General features: G+C 40.1%; 1 protein-coding gene across 5 annotated transcripts in view; it reads right to left on the bottom strand.

The window, feature by feature from the left end:
- TBC1D4 (TBC1 domain family member 4) overlaps positions 1 to 15,418 on the bottom strand; it is a 183,958-nt gene that overhangs the window by 34,126 nt on the left and 134,414 nt on the right. For 3 of the 5 annotated variants that reach the window (XM_058670648.1, XM_004577424.3, XM_058670651.1), the window contains one exon: positions 14,082 to 14,246. The exons of the other annotated variants lie outside the window; for them this stretch is intronic. In XM_058670648.1, the coding sequence (XP_058526631.1) occupies positions 14,082 to 14,246 (165 nt within the window). The remainder of the gene's footprint in view (positions 1 to 14,081; positions 14,247 to 15,418) is intronic. 5 annotated transcript variants of the gene reach the window in all.

The following is a 15,418-nucleotide window of genomic DNA, read 5'->3' as shown; positions in this document are numbered from 1 at the left end:
TTAGCATTCAGTCTTTGGGCGGGTACTCACTCCCATTTCCACCTTCAAGGGATCATTTCCCTTATTACAGCAGACAAATTCAAAGGACTAGCAGCTATTTCACTCCTGTAAATGTTCTGCTTCCTCTTGCTCGCTTTGAAAAATTGCATTCCAAAGTGTGTATATGCTTTTATGTCAAAAGGACCAAGCTTAGTAAGCAGCAAATACATATATTGATATTTTAATATCTTGACATGCTTAATATGAGACAGCCTATAACCATTCTGTTACTATTTTTTCCATATAATCTTTTTTTTGCATTATAAAACTATATGCTGGTCTTTTCCTTGAAATTTATCACACCGAAAAGAAATAACTAGGAGCCAGCATTAGGGGGTGCAGTGGGTTTAGCTGCCATCCATGACACTGTCAACCTTTCTAGACCCATCTGCTCAAATTTCACTCCAGCTTCCTGCTAATCGCTCGGGAGAAGGGAATGGAAGATTGCCCTAGTGCCTGCTACCCATGTGGGAAGCACAGATGGAGTTACAGGGTCCTGGCTTTGATTTGCTCAGTTCCAGGAATCATGTCCATTTGAAAATATACCAGTGTTTAGCAGATCTCGACACCTTTGGGTTACAACTTTGTAATATATATATAAAGGTGAATTGTGCATTTTGGCTATTATGAGCTCTTGTGTTTCCAGATGAATGTTTGCATCATTGTTTCAAAAACGTTCAAAAATATGGGGAAAACAGCACCCTACTCCACTGTTGCTGGAAGTATAAACTCGTGCAGCCACTATGGAGGTAAATATGGAGAGTGTTCAGACAACTGGGAACTGATCTATCCCTCTCTTGGGAAAATAATCAAAGAAAATGAAAGCTGCATTTGAGAGAGTGACTTAGAACCTTATATTTATAGCAGCACAAGCCACAACATCAATGACATGGAAACAGCCCAGATGCCTATCAAGAGATAAATGCATAAAGAAACTGGTACACTGGGCCCAGTGCAATAGTCTAGCAGCTAAAGTCCTCGTCTTGAATGCACCAGGATCCCATATGAGTTCCAGTTCTAATCCCGGTGGTCCTGCTTCCCATCCAGCTCCCTGCTTGTGACCTGGGAAAGCAGTCGAGGATGGCCCAAACCCTTGGGACCCTGCACCCACGTGGGAAACCTGGAAGAGTTCCAGGCTCCTGGCTTCGGATTGGCTCAGTTCCAGCCATTTCAGCCACTTGGGAAGTGAACCATCAGATGGAAGATTTTCCTCTCGGTCTCTCCTCCTCTCTAAATATCTGCCTTTCCAATAAAAATAAATAGCTCTTTAAATTAAAAAAAAAACGGTACATTTACTCTATGGAATATTACAAAACCATAAAAAGATGAAATCCTTCAATTTGCAACAAAATGGTTCTAAGTAGAGACTATCATGGCTAGTGAAATACACCAGTACCAAAAGCACAAATACCATATGTTGTCTCTGAAAAAAGACAGCTTTTAGGCAAATTACAAAATAAACAGATAAAGATAATCAAGTATATAAATATATTTTCACAGATGAGGGATGAAATGGAGAGTACCATAAGAGGAAATGCAACAGGAGTCAAACCTACTCCTTAAGAAAGCAAGATTCCCATTTTGAAAAACGTAAATGTGCCCATACAGCATGACACAAGATACTCTACCTCAACTATACCTACCACTTCACGATACATTTAAATAGCAGAAAGTTAACTTTTTAACTATTACTAGGGGATTATACTACTGTGACCATTTGGGGAATTGTAGTGAAAGTATAAACACTTATTTGCATAGGAGTAGGGAAGGGAGAAAAAAGGGCTGGAGAAAGGGAGGGGACAGAAAGAACCTCTATGCCTACAAAGCTGTATCATGGAAAACAATCAATATATTATTTTTTTAAAATAACAAAGACGCCAAAAGCAAAGGCAATCAAAGCCCAAATGAACAAATTGGACTATATCAAACTAAAAAGCTTCTGTACAGCAAAGTAAACAATTAACAAAGAAGCAACCAACAGGATGGGAGAAAATTTTTGCACACTACACAAGTGATAGGGGACTAATATCCAGGATTTACAAAGAGCTTCAGAAACCTAGGGACAGAAAAAAAACCCTTGTAACAAAATGGGAAAAGGAAATGAACATACATTTTTCAAACGAACAGATTCAAATGGCTAACAGACATATGATGATGCTCAAGTTCCCAAGCCTGAAATCTGCAGAACAGGGAGGGCCGAGGCCCGACCCTCCACCAACATTGTGCAGTGGATGGGAACAGGAGGGGGCGGCCTTGGGGTCTGGAGGTTAAAATGTCCAGCAGCCCGTTGGTTGCGGGCAGGTTCCAGGTCAAGTCCGACTCCCATGCTCAGAGCCCCAAGTCCAGCCACCACAAACATATAATGCGCTGTTCCTGGGCAGCCAGTGCGCTATATGGCGCCAGGCTCTGCCTGCTCGCCGCCCGATGGCGAGCTCTGCGATTTGGGGGCTATGAATTGCTGCCTAGCTACCTCCATGTTTAGCCTGCTGTGCTTCTGGGTTTCAAATAAATTATGAAGACTCCCAACGACAGAGTAACTTTTCCTTTGAAGGTAAGCAAGGGTAATGTGACCTGCTAGTTTAGTGGAGAGGGACCAGATGATCTTCTTGGGTCAGACTGATATACCAGCCTCCTTTGAGTCCTGTGTAGAACTCGTTGTCACCAAACAATGCTGACCACCACATACCAGTCCAAGCAAAAGCTAAGGCTTGGGGCTTGTCTACAAGGACCAGATCCTAGTACCTGACAGAATGAAAGATCAGGAAACGGGTCACATTAGGCAGGGACATGACATTAACCAGCACACGAGAGGACCATTTCTGGGGATAGATCCTGTGGGGGATGTGTGGGCTAAACCCTGTGGAAATACTATTCCCACTGATTAGCTAAAGAGTTGGGCTGGTGATGGGCTGAGCCAGATGTGACCAAGCAGCCTGGCATCACTCACGGGTAAAGGAATCAACAACAGTCTGGGCAGGTCAAGGTAGCAGCACCTGAATATGCATCCTAAATAGGGTGTGGGGTGGGCCAGGTTGCAACATTCATAGCTCATACAATGCCAAACGGAAGGGCAGACTATGCAGGGCACTGGCCTAACAACCACTGGCATGTATGAGACCTGGGTCTGTAAGTGGGTCAAGTGGAAGAACTTTGGAAACTTCCCAGTAGGTCACAACTCTCACTGATGACCACATGGTCCAGGCCTGGGGGCCAGACAAGCTGGGCAAAGTGGCTTCAATGGCTGGCTAATGTGTGGGTTGGTTATGGAAGGGGGTGGACTGGACAGGGCAAACCTTAGCTCACAGGCAAACCTTCATTCACAGGCAAAGATAGAAATCAGGATGGAGCACAAGTCATGCTCTTATACCTACTGGTCTGCATGAGACAGGGACACTAAGCCACAGCATCTAAGGGGGGGAGCTAGACAGGTGAGGGGCTGTGCCAAGCTGGGTCAGAGTAACCACTGGCATGTATGCAATCTATGGCTGGGAACAGGCCCAGTTGGGGAGCTAAGAGCACACCCTAGCTGGGCTAGGGTTCCCACTGGTGAGTGCGGGAGTCAGACTGGGGCTGCCTTCTGGTCTGGTTATGACTCCAGTCTCCCTTGGCACAAATGTGGAGTGGGACTGGGCAGACCAAGCCAGGCTAGACTCCAGCACCATCTGGTGCTCTGGAGGACCAGGGTAGATGTAAGACTGACTAGGCTAGATCTCTGCCCCTACTGAGCCATGTGTGAGCTGTGCCTGGGTGTGGACGAGCCTTGGCTGGGCTGAAACATCCAACAGTAAGAATCTGGAATGGGTTGAAGGCTAGTCAGGAAAGGCCATCATTGTTCCTGCCAGGACAGGAGGTATACTAAGTAGGGCTGGCTCATGGACCCACCAATATGCATGAGATCTGGCATAGGGAGAGGTTCTGATGGAAGAGCCTGGGAAGCTCCTCTGCCAGGACACAGTCCCTGCAGGTAAGCGCAAGAAGCACAATAAGGAACAGCCCAAACCAGGAAAGGGAAAGGTACCCACCAACATACATTTGGCATAGGTCAGGGGCAGACCAGGCTGAACCAATTCACATCAATCCGAGCACCAGAACAGTATGGGTCGGGCCAGATTTGGTCGCAACACATACCAGTACACATTGCAGCTTGGGATAGGGTGCACACTGGGCTGGGATAGACTATAAACCTCACCAGCTGGAATTGGGGATGAGTCGGGCTGGGCAAGGCTACAGCACCCACTAGCAAATGCCGAGGTGAGGCAGGCCATGCCACACTGGGCCGCGGTGCTAGTAGGAACCAGGGAGGGAGGGGGTAAACCTGGTAGGGGGAATGTGGAGAGCCCCCCTGCTAGAACACCTCACCCACTGGAGAGCATGAGTTGGGATGGGGGCAGACCAGAACGGACAGGGCTACAACACCTGTGGGCCTCATACGAGCCAGATCAGGGAAGAGGTAGGCTTGGTTGACTGTCTCTATTGGTGTAAACATAAAGCAGAATGGGTGAGGATTGGTTGGGCTTTGCCACAGCATCAGAGAGCAGATTCTGGCACCGGTGGCTAATCTGTCCAGTTAAATTACAGAACCATCCAGAAAGTGCATGATTCGGGAGTGGGAGTGGCCTAGGAGGAAAATAGTGGGCACCTCCCTCTTGGGTTACCATATCCACTGGAGAGCAGGAAAACCACGACAGGGGCAGGGGTGGCTGTACAGAAAGGAACCCACAAGCAGATGTGTAGGCTGGACAGTGGAGCTGGTTTGGGATGAACTAGGCTTCAATGCCCATTGTACATGTACGAGAGCTGAATGGGATGTGGGACAGACTGGTCTAGTCTGCTGTATATACTGGCAAGAAGGGTAACTAGGCAAGGGGTGGGCCTGGTAGGGGTTATTGTGGGTTATTGTGGGTCGCTCTGACTAGGCTGCAGCTCCCACTGGATTATGTGAGGGCCGAGTGTGTGCTGGGCAGAATCAGGCTGAACTGCAACACCCATTGGTTTGAGTGGAAGACATGGCTGGAAACAGAACCGAACCAGCAATTGCAACCACCAACTGATTGGGGCGATGGATTCTGTCAGTCCCTGTACTTGAAAGTACACAGAAGAATCTGGTCTGGGATCACCTCAGACAAAGTTTCTCTTAGGATCTCCCCAATCCAACTGCCAGACTCAGAACCACAACCATGAACAGAAGTGCAGGTTCCATGGTCTGCCATGGAATGCAAATGCCAGAGCCGAACCTCCACAGAGGCTCAGAAATAGCAGTGGACTGCACAATCAAGTTACACATGGAGGATATGGCAGTCTATCAGAACCTGCAGAGGACACCTGGTACCACAACAGAGGACAAATCAATCAACTACCTCAGCCATATGTTGGCAGTGAAAATCTGGGCAAACGGAGACTCTAGGGTGGACTATATCAACCAGTAGATTCTGCAGTGACTTCATCATGCTTGGTATGGTGGCGCTGGCAGCAATTCATAACCTGAACTATCAAAACCACTTGAGCAAGACCCTCGGAGCATGCCCCACATTGGGGACCTGGAATGGGTGGGAGGCTGGGTGGGGCTTCTCCCTTTGTCTCCCCCTTCACCCCAGATACAGAGAGAGAGAGAGAATGTGGAGATAATAGTCTTCCCCACTTTCCCGTAGCCCTTGAACCTCTGTGCCCTAATTAACCATGTAAAGATTGTCAAAAATAAATTTTAAAATGCATTCTACACGCCAAGCATAAAAATTAATTTACTCATTTGAAAAAATACAGATAAAAGGGTAACAAAAGGAAGTACAACTTGGAGAGCTAATTTTTATATTGGTATATTCTGCACACACTTCCCCTTAGCATCCCCAATTAGTGAAGAACACAATTTTAGGATCATAAGTGAGGACTTTATCAGGGATCTTTTAAAAAGTCACAGGAAATGCATATCGTAAAAAACTATGAGATACTTTTAAAATTCTGACACCAACATAAATATCTTCTAATTTCATTCTTCTGATAATCTTCTGAAATATCTTTACAGAAAAGGAAGAAACAATTCCTAATATGTATACTTTCACATAATTTGGGAAGCTTATTTCCTATCCCTCTGTACATAGCATGAATCAAAGGTTATGGATATAGTATGAAACCAACAATGCTTCAAAGTAATATTTGAATGTATTTTTTAGCAAAGAGCTTAGATTAATTAATATATACATCTTATGTTAACACAAAAATGTTAGTGCACACTTACTACTTTAAAAAAGAATTACTTTACTGGGGCTAACACAATGTCTCAATTGGCTAATCCTCTTCCTGCAAGCATCAGCATACCATCTGAGCACAGGTTTGTGTCCAAGCTGCTCCACTTCTGATCTAGTTCCCTGCTAATGATCCGAGAATGTAGTAGAAGCTTGAGAGTTTGAACCTACATGGGAAACCTGCAAGAGGCTCCTGGCTCCTGGTTTCAGATCAGCTCAGCTCTGGCCATTGCAATCATTTGGGGCATGAATGAGCAGATGGATGATCTTTCTGTCTCTCCTTTTCTCTATACATCTGCCTTTCCAGTAAAAATAAATAAATCCTTTTAAAAAGAATTAAATCATTGTGCATTTTATGCAATGAAGATATCCTAATGACAACCTTTCTGTCCACAGAACATACTTTGTGTAAATGAAAACTCCTCTGCCAGGATCAGTTTATAAAGGTGTTTTACTGCCTTTCCACTCCAACTCCATAGCACCCAACTAAAACCACTGAACATCATAATATGCAAATAAGTGTTTATACTCTGGCTAAATCTATATCTAAATCATAATAAATTGTAACTTAAGAGATAGCAAAACTTGATTAATTTGATAGCAACTGTATTACTCAACCAAACACGAACAACTTTCTTTTTGTAAATACCTTAAGAGAGGCTACATGGGCCTGGTGCAATAGCAAAGTGGCTAAATTCTTGCCTTACATCTTCCACAATCTCATATGGGTGCCAGTTCATATCCAGGCTGCTCCACTTCCCATCCAGCTCCCTGCTTGTGGCCTGGGAAAGCAGTCAAGGATGGTCCAAAGCGTTGGGACCCTGCACTCATGTGGGAGACCTGGAAGAACTCCTGGCTTTGAATCAGTTCAGTTCCAGCCACTGTGGACACTTGGGGAGTGAGCCAGCGTATGCAAGATCTTTCTCTGTCTCTCCTTCCTCTCTGTATATCCACCTTTCCAATAAAATATAAAATAAATCTTCAAAAAATCAAAAAGAGGCTACATGAACAACATGGTCAAACTTCAGTTTTGGTTTCAGGAGCCACAGTACAATTTAACTCATAGTTGCAACAGATTCACTAATAAGTTCACTAATAAGTTAGAACTGGTACACATTGCTTTCCTATGGAAAATCTTTATAAATTAGCTAAAACAAAAACTGAAGCATTCTAATGGAAATAAACTTACAGCATCTTGGCTGTGAGTCAGAAACAAATGACTCAGTGGAACAGTGCATAGGAAAAATAACTGAAAAGACCCAAGGGTTTTTGTTTCCAAAACTCTCCACACTGAATGCAGGTTTTTAAAAAAATAGGTTCTGAACTCTTGAATTTAAAATGTGTCTAGGTCACTCATATATGTTGATTCTGACTCTTACAATCTATGATTAAAAAGTGATTATAAGAAGATCAACGGGACAAAATCGAAACCTCAGCAGTGAACCTGCACATATACAGCCAAATAATCTTCAACAACAGAAGTTTAAAAAAAAAACAGGAAGAAAGCATTTGTCTCTTCAACAAATGATGCTAGGAAATCTGCATATTCACTTGGATAAGTAACAAACAAGACCCCTGATTTTTTTTCTTACAAAAAAATAAACTCTAAATGGATCAAGGATCTAACCCCCTACCCATGCACCATCAAATTGTTAGAGGAAGGCATAGGGGACATGCCACAAGGAATGGGCATAGATAAAACTTCTTAGAAAACACACCAATCACACAGGCAGTTAAATAAAGAATAAACAGATGGGACTACATTAAATTAATAAACTTCTGAACAGCAAGGGAAATGATCAACAAATGAAGAGGCAACCAACAGAACTGGAGAAAATCTTTGCACACAACACAACAGGTAGGGAACTAATATCCATGATCTACAAACAGCTTCAGAAACTCAACAACAGTACACAAACAGCCCTGTTAAGAAATGGACAAAGGGTATGAACAGATATTTTTCAAAGGATGAAATTCAAAAGGTTAACAGACATATGACAAAAAATGCTCAGGTTCCCTAGCTATTAAAGATATACAAATACAAACTACACTGAGATTCTATCCAATTCCAGTGAGAAAGATCTGTACACAGAAATCTACTAACAACACCTGCTGGGGAAAAAAGGTACTCTAATCCACTGTTGGTGAGAAAATAAGCTAGTACAATCACTATGGAAATCACTATAGAAAATGCTCAGACAACTGAGAACTGATCCACCATATGACCCAGCCATCCCACTCCTGGAAATATACCCAAAGGAAATGAAATCTGCATTTGAGAGAGTGAACTGCAACCCTCAATTTATAGCAGTACAGTTCACAATAGCAAAGACACAGAACAGTCCAGATGCCTTTCAAAGGAGGAATGGAAAAAAACACAGTGGTATATCTACTCCATGGAATACCACTTAGTCACAAAAGGAGACTGTTATTTGCAACAAAAATGAACCCAGCTGAAAACAATTATGCTCAGTGAATTAAGCCAGTCCCAGAAGGTCAAATATCATATATTCTCTCTGATATAAGACAGTCGATATTTAAAGTGCAATGTATATATTTTGCATATATGTGAAATGCAGGAGAGACCAGCATGCTGTGAAGTAAAGGCATTATGCAGTGTCATCTCTACTTTCAAGCAAAAGTAGGACTCTCAATGAACCTTGTAAATATAACCCTTTGTTACAATACTAGGTTTTATACTTTTTCTATACCTAGCATATCATGATACATTTAAAATCAAGAAGTTAAACTTGTTACTTGTATTAAGGGGCTACACCAGTGTGATTACACAGGGGAAATGGCACGGTTGGGTGAATGGGGAGGAGGGAGAGGAGGAGAAGGGATGAGCCTCTACACCCACAAAACTGTACCACAGAAAACATTTTTTTAAAGTGACTGCCAAGCAAAATACAAAACTTTCAAGGAGTTTGATCTAATTTTGTATATAAGGAAACTGTAAGCCAGATTTTGTAAAGTAATAAGAAAGGAGTCAATGGATACCTTCAGTGGTATCCAGAATGCACCAGGCAAAGGTACCACTTCCACCTGGCTCTTAAAAATAAGTAAAAGTATTTTCAAATGGTCTGACGCTACATCACAAAAGAGCATAGGTCAATTACAAGTCTCAGAAAAGTAATTTTTCATCTCATCTATATGATCAAAATAATTTTCTGAGGACTTTTTTCTTGAATACCCTCTAGCCCAACGTTTAATGTATTTTTTACGTCAGTTGCAAAGAACACTAAATGTTAATAGTCCCAAACAGGGCAGGGTGCACACACAGTTTTGACAGGACTCACAATGTGAACCAAAATGCAGAAAGTGGAACAAAGCAGAGAACAGCTCTTTGAATCCAGGCTGTGAGGCAGGGATTCTGGATGTTTTCCACCACAGGCATGTGAGTAACATGTGGTAAGACTCCCACAACAAGGAAATAGATACTGCTCCTGTGTCCACATCAATGAAACATCCGTAGTGTTTCAACAGTGTCTCCAAATGACCCATGGGACGATAACCAAGATGCACTGAGATAAACTATTAATCTTCAATGAGCAAATGCTGCATTTAATTTAATGAGTATGTTTCTTTTAGGCTGTTCATTTCTAGATCAGCTTGGGATTCAGAAAAAATTACTCATATGTAGCTAAATACCTACCAATAGCCAATTAGCTTAAAATTAGACTTCGATGGGAAGATAGGACAGCACTAAAAAAAATTTAACATGGAACAGAGTAGAAACAGGATTTTTCTTTGTGATTAACATTTTATACAGTTATTTGCAATCTCTGATTATAGCAGGTGACATGTTTCCCCCACTACAAAGAACTCAGCACACCACAATGATGACATGCATTGAGGCAACAACCAAAACTGTTTTTAAGCTACAAGCAAGTTCAAGTTGGAAGGGTTTGTGTTATCAGTGGAAATGAATTCAGGCTTCTAATCACCTTGATTCTGAAGCAGTGTCCTGTCTAGTACAACAGAAGACAAGGAATGGCATTAGCACACACAGAGAAATATGCCCAAATCCGCATTCACACAAGAAGGCAATGCTATAGGACAATCAGTAACTCCCTTATGTTTACTTCAATAATGAATCATAAAGAATATACTGTCATTATCATGAACATTAGAAAATTCTTGAAGAAAAATCATATATTATAAGTGAATACGAGTAATGATTGTCAAGTATTTTTACTATCACTTACTTTTGACAAATGTACTTCTATGAATAATTTTTAAAGTATAAACTTGTAACACATGCCTTTTGATAGGATATATACATAAACGATAAATTGTTTACAAAAATAGTTATAGCTTAACTATAAACAATTACATTACATTACATTTTGCAAAATTTGAAGGTAAAACAAAAAATAGACTTTGAATCCTTTTCCTTTAACATGTACTGTGCAAAAAAGATTTTTGCTCCTTTTCCTTAACCTGTGTAAAAGCAGCAACTTAACTTGTTTTAGTCATTCAAAATAGTGGCGCTGGAGGAAGGCACCCTTTAACACACTTTTTAAAAAGTAGCATTATTAGCCTCCACTCCACCATCCAAGTCCTTACTTGAAATGCATATGTACAGATTCACTGTATGAAACCAACAGAACTGTATTACTTAAGTTACAAAAAAATTATAAGTGATACAGCTAGGAATTTCCTTTCTCACTATTCTGATTAGTTTTAGATCTCACAATAATTGTACATGATGTTCTTCATATTCAGAAACCACTGAGTCAAAATCATGCTCTTAGATATCCTTGTTCTTGGGAAACATACACTAAAATATCAGAAGGACATGACGCATGCAATGTCTAACAAATGTCTTGGAATGAAAAAGCCCTAATGAGGATATGTACACTTTGATATAAAGGAACAAAGAAGGTGATAAAGCCAATATAGAAAAATGTTTTAAAAAATGGATTGATCTGGGTAAAGTTGTAACAGGGCTGGTCTCTAATATTCTTCCTACTTTTGGGTAAATTTGAAATTACTTCAAAATATTAACTTAAAAACATTCTAATGTTGCAACTAGTACATTTGTATCTCAATGATTCACTGTTGAAATAAACTGACTCAAAATGTACTTCTGTGTATATATTTATCAGCAATATACACATTACAATTAAAAACACAAACATATAATAGTCAAGACAGCACCCCATTTAAGACCAAAGACCTAGCAATAACATATATGTCTATTCACAAGCGAATGGATAAATTGTGATTTAGCAATACTACGTAGCAGCTAAGATGAATAAACCGAAATGAAGCATATGGAACAACAGAATAAATTTAACTGAATACTGCCACTGAGAGAAGCCATATAGAAGAATATAAGCTGTATCACTCTTTTTATATAAAAGCACAACCCATCCGTGCAATGGGTGAGCATGGGGCTAGTGACTAGGTGGGAGAATGAGAGGCCTGCAGAGTGGCTGGTAGCATTCCATTTATTGTCTGGGGTAGGTGATGCAGCGGTGTTCACTCTGAATTGATTCCCTAAGCTGTATGCTTACGCCTGGTGCACTTCTATGCAATGAAATGTTTTAGAGTGTGCTTTCAGCCTACTGATTCTATTCTATACTTGCACACCAAAATAAGTACAGACAGCATATAGAAATATTCTCTGATGTAATGGCTAGTGGCAGACTCAGGGCCCAGTGCGTTAAGCCTCTATCTACAATGCTGATGGCCCTATCAGAGCACGGGTCTGAGTATCATTGCTCTACCTTTTGTGAATGTGTCTGGGAAGGCAGTGAATGATGGCACACGTACTTGCTTGGCTACCCATATGGAAGACCCGGAAGTAGTTCAGGCTCCCGGCTTCAATCTAGCCCAGCAGTGGCCAGTACAGTCATTTGAGAATGAATAGGAGAATAGAAGATTTCTATCTCTCTTCCCCTCTCCCGCTCTCTCTTACAAATAACTAAATAAATATTCTTTAAAATAAAGGAAGAAAAGAGAATGGCTATTAATAATCCTACAAAACTTTAGGTTCTCAACATGTTTAAATACAGTACTTCAAACAACAAAACTGTAAAAACGTGAAACTTTTCAACATAAGATACTGTGTTCTTCCCTGAGGATTTCAAACATCCTTCTATTGTAATAACATATCCAGGAATATGGGAAGCTGTCAGCAAGAACATTGACAACCAGGCAGCAACATCAAGAAGATAATGGACTATATTATATTAAAGAATATAAATAACCTTGAAAAAAACCAAAGCCAATGGTTTTGTTCTCTATATCCTAGTGGCAGCTAACCTTTGACCTTCGCAAGGGATAGTCTCAATTGTCACTTTCAGGCATGGTTCTCTTTGATGAAGGAAACTGGGATCCTCCGTATGTTTCTGTTAACCAACATAACAATAATAAACGGCTATAGTTTGCATGGAACAGCGACGCCTTCTCAGTGGAAAGCAGTAGAGGGAAAAAGCAAGCTACACATGCATAGTCTTGGTTCCCTCAATCCGCCTATTTTTGTAACCATTTTTAAAACAGCACCTGCACCGGTGCACTTGAAATCCATTAAAATATTTTTTCATCCATTTTTTTCACTAGAAAAATCAAATGCAGTATTTAAACATGACTATGTTTAAACCAGAGAAAGCTCAGATTCAACAGGATAATAATCCAAACTTCCCTGGAGTTGGCTTTTTTTTTTTTTTTAAAGCAGGGTACCCATGGTCAAAAGATGCTGAGATAATTCAAGCACTGTCCTAATGTAACTAATTAACAAGGGTCACTTAGTTATATGCTAAGTCTGAAATAAGAGACAAAAGAATATCCAAGAAGATATTCATGGCACACAGGCTAGTTGATAGCACATAGTACCCTCCTTGACTACACGATACCCAATTACCAAACAGCTAGGAATAATCAGCAAGAAAGCACATAAATCTTGCAGTACTAAATGGAATATCATACAATGCTATAATAGATGAGTCAAACTAGACACAAAAATAGGAAAGAATCTCACTATCTTTACGTCAACAACAATCCCCTGGGGAAGCTCAACTGTGCTCAACTTTCCAGGGGCTGTCGCCTAACATGAGAGTGACCAAAACAATCTCCTGGGTGTTTTTACATTGTACAAAGAGTGTTTCTTCAACAATCACAATATCTAGCTTTGTGTAGGTCAAACAGTAAGCAAAGAGATTTAATAGGTTACCTATCTTTAATACTGGGGAAAATAAGAAACAAAACAAGATGTTTACCAGATTCAAGAGATCCCCCATGCTATCAGAGAGTTGCTCTCAATGTAATCCTTCACTCACTATGTGATCTGCACTGAGATTCAGCAAGCCAATCTGTAACTGAAGAATCAACAAAATTCCTAGGGAATATTCTGGCTGCTTACAATTATATTCCTTCTACAAAGAAAAAATTATCAAAAAGTAAAGACATATTGTATTTATCACTTTCTCAGAGTTATTTCAGTCCGTGGTCTTTGGGTCCCCTATAGTTAATCTAGAAAGACTAAGAAAACAATTGCAATTTTCCTCTGAAAACAATACCAAGTTTAGACCCTAAGATCCTAGGCAAAGAAAAACAAAATGTTTGAAAAAGTATATGTCAGATACTCATATTACTAAAAATGTTTGAAACTATTGTTTTAAAAAGCATTCTTAATAAAATTAATTGGAACTTAAACCAATGTTAGCCACAGATTAGAACAAGCACAGCATAAGGATGCATAAATGTCACTGCAAAATTAATCAGCCAGTTTTTAGTAAGGTATCATTACATCACTGCAGAAATTTATGCTTCGCAAACAGAGGACACTGATCTCACCTGATTTCATTTTCATACTGTGGGGACAGTCTACCTGAGTTCTGGTAAAAGCTTTTCAGGAAAGAGGGGGCAGTGAAGGAAGGGGCAGAGAAGGAAGTGTGAAGACTTGGAAGACTGGAGGAAGAATTACTCTCCTTGTGCATGCGTCGAATTGATGGAAGAATGCTGAGTACAGAAAATACAGTAAATGTGTCTTAATTTATAGTTCAGCAAAATCTTCATTCACTATGAAAAAGCACAGAAATAGGTTCAGCTTCCCTTTAAATGACTGACTTAAGTTCACTCTTGGAGAAAGTAAATCCTCTATGTTTCTAACTGTGTTGGTCCCTAAAAACATTCTTCAGTTTCAGGACCAAAAAAAAAAAAGTGTTGATTTTTACATGCAAAAGATATTTCAAGGGGAAAAAGAGTAGAAGAACACAAATAATTACAGGAAATAAGTCTCCAAAAGGGAAACTGATTGTTAGGCATTTTTCAAAGGACTTTAACCACTGGAGAGATAGAAGCCCTTTCGAATACTGAAGAGCAACACGTTGGCTTGCTGGAAGCCATCACGGTACCGCTGGTTTGCAACCATGGACATTCCTCGTTCTTTCCTGAAGTGGGCAGGATCATGCCACTCCAGTTGACTCCAAAGTCCAAATTTTCATACAACTTTTTTTTAAAAGAAGACTCTTAACATAGAGAGATCCTACAATGACACAGATAACAGCTCTTTATATTGACAGAAAGTGCTTTAATAGATTATAAAATGTGGAAAATGTCAAGAAGACTTGAAATATCCTTTAGAGTAAAACATAACTGCCATTTTCAGTCCTTGAAAGTAACTTTTCCTGGAAAAAGAGAGATCCATTGCCTTAAACAAACATCCATGAAGCAGAAGTGAGCATATAATAAAAATACACATATGAATACAGAGCACACACAAATCTGAGGCTAATTAAATCTGCTGATAGATTTTTGTATTATAAATGTTATTTTTAAGTTTCAAATCACACAGAAAATTACCATGGACAATAAAACAATATCCTTAGAAGAAATTCTGGCAAATATGACAAATTTACTATGAAATTAAGCCTCATTTTTCCTTCAAGTTCTCCTTATTTCCAACAAGCATCTCTTTCAAATTCTATTTTCTGTTTCAAATGCATTAATAAAATCAGCTCTAGTATACAAATTCTCACCTGGATTATACATTCTCCAATTCCAATTTCATATGGTTTACTATTTCTCAGCAAATGTCAAATAATTGTGATAAATAATTTTAATGAACTACTGTAAGATAATTTCTAATAAACACAGCCTGTCAGTTGATATTGTTATCAATGTCCCTTGAC

This window comes from Ochotona princeps, chromosome 12, assembly GCF_030435755.1.
Source record: "Ochotona princeps isolate mOchPri1 chromosome 12, mOchPri1.hap1, whole genome shotgun sequence".
Taxonomy (NCBI): domain Eukaryota; kingdom Metazoa; phylum Chordata; class Mammalia; order Lagomorpha; family Ochotonidae; genus Ochotona; species Ochotona princeps.
This window is presented reverse-complemented; position numbering and strand designations above follow the sequence as displayed.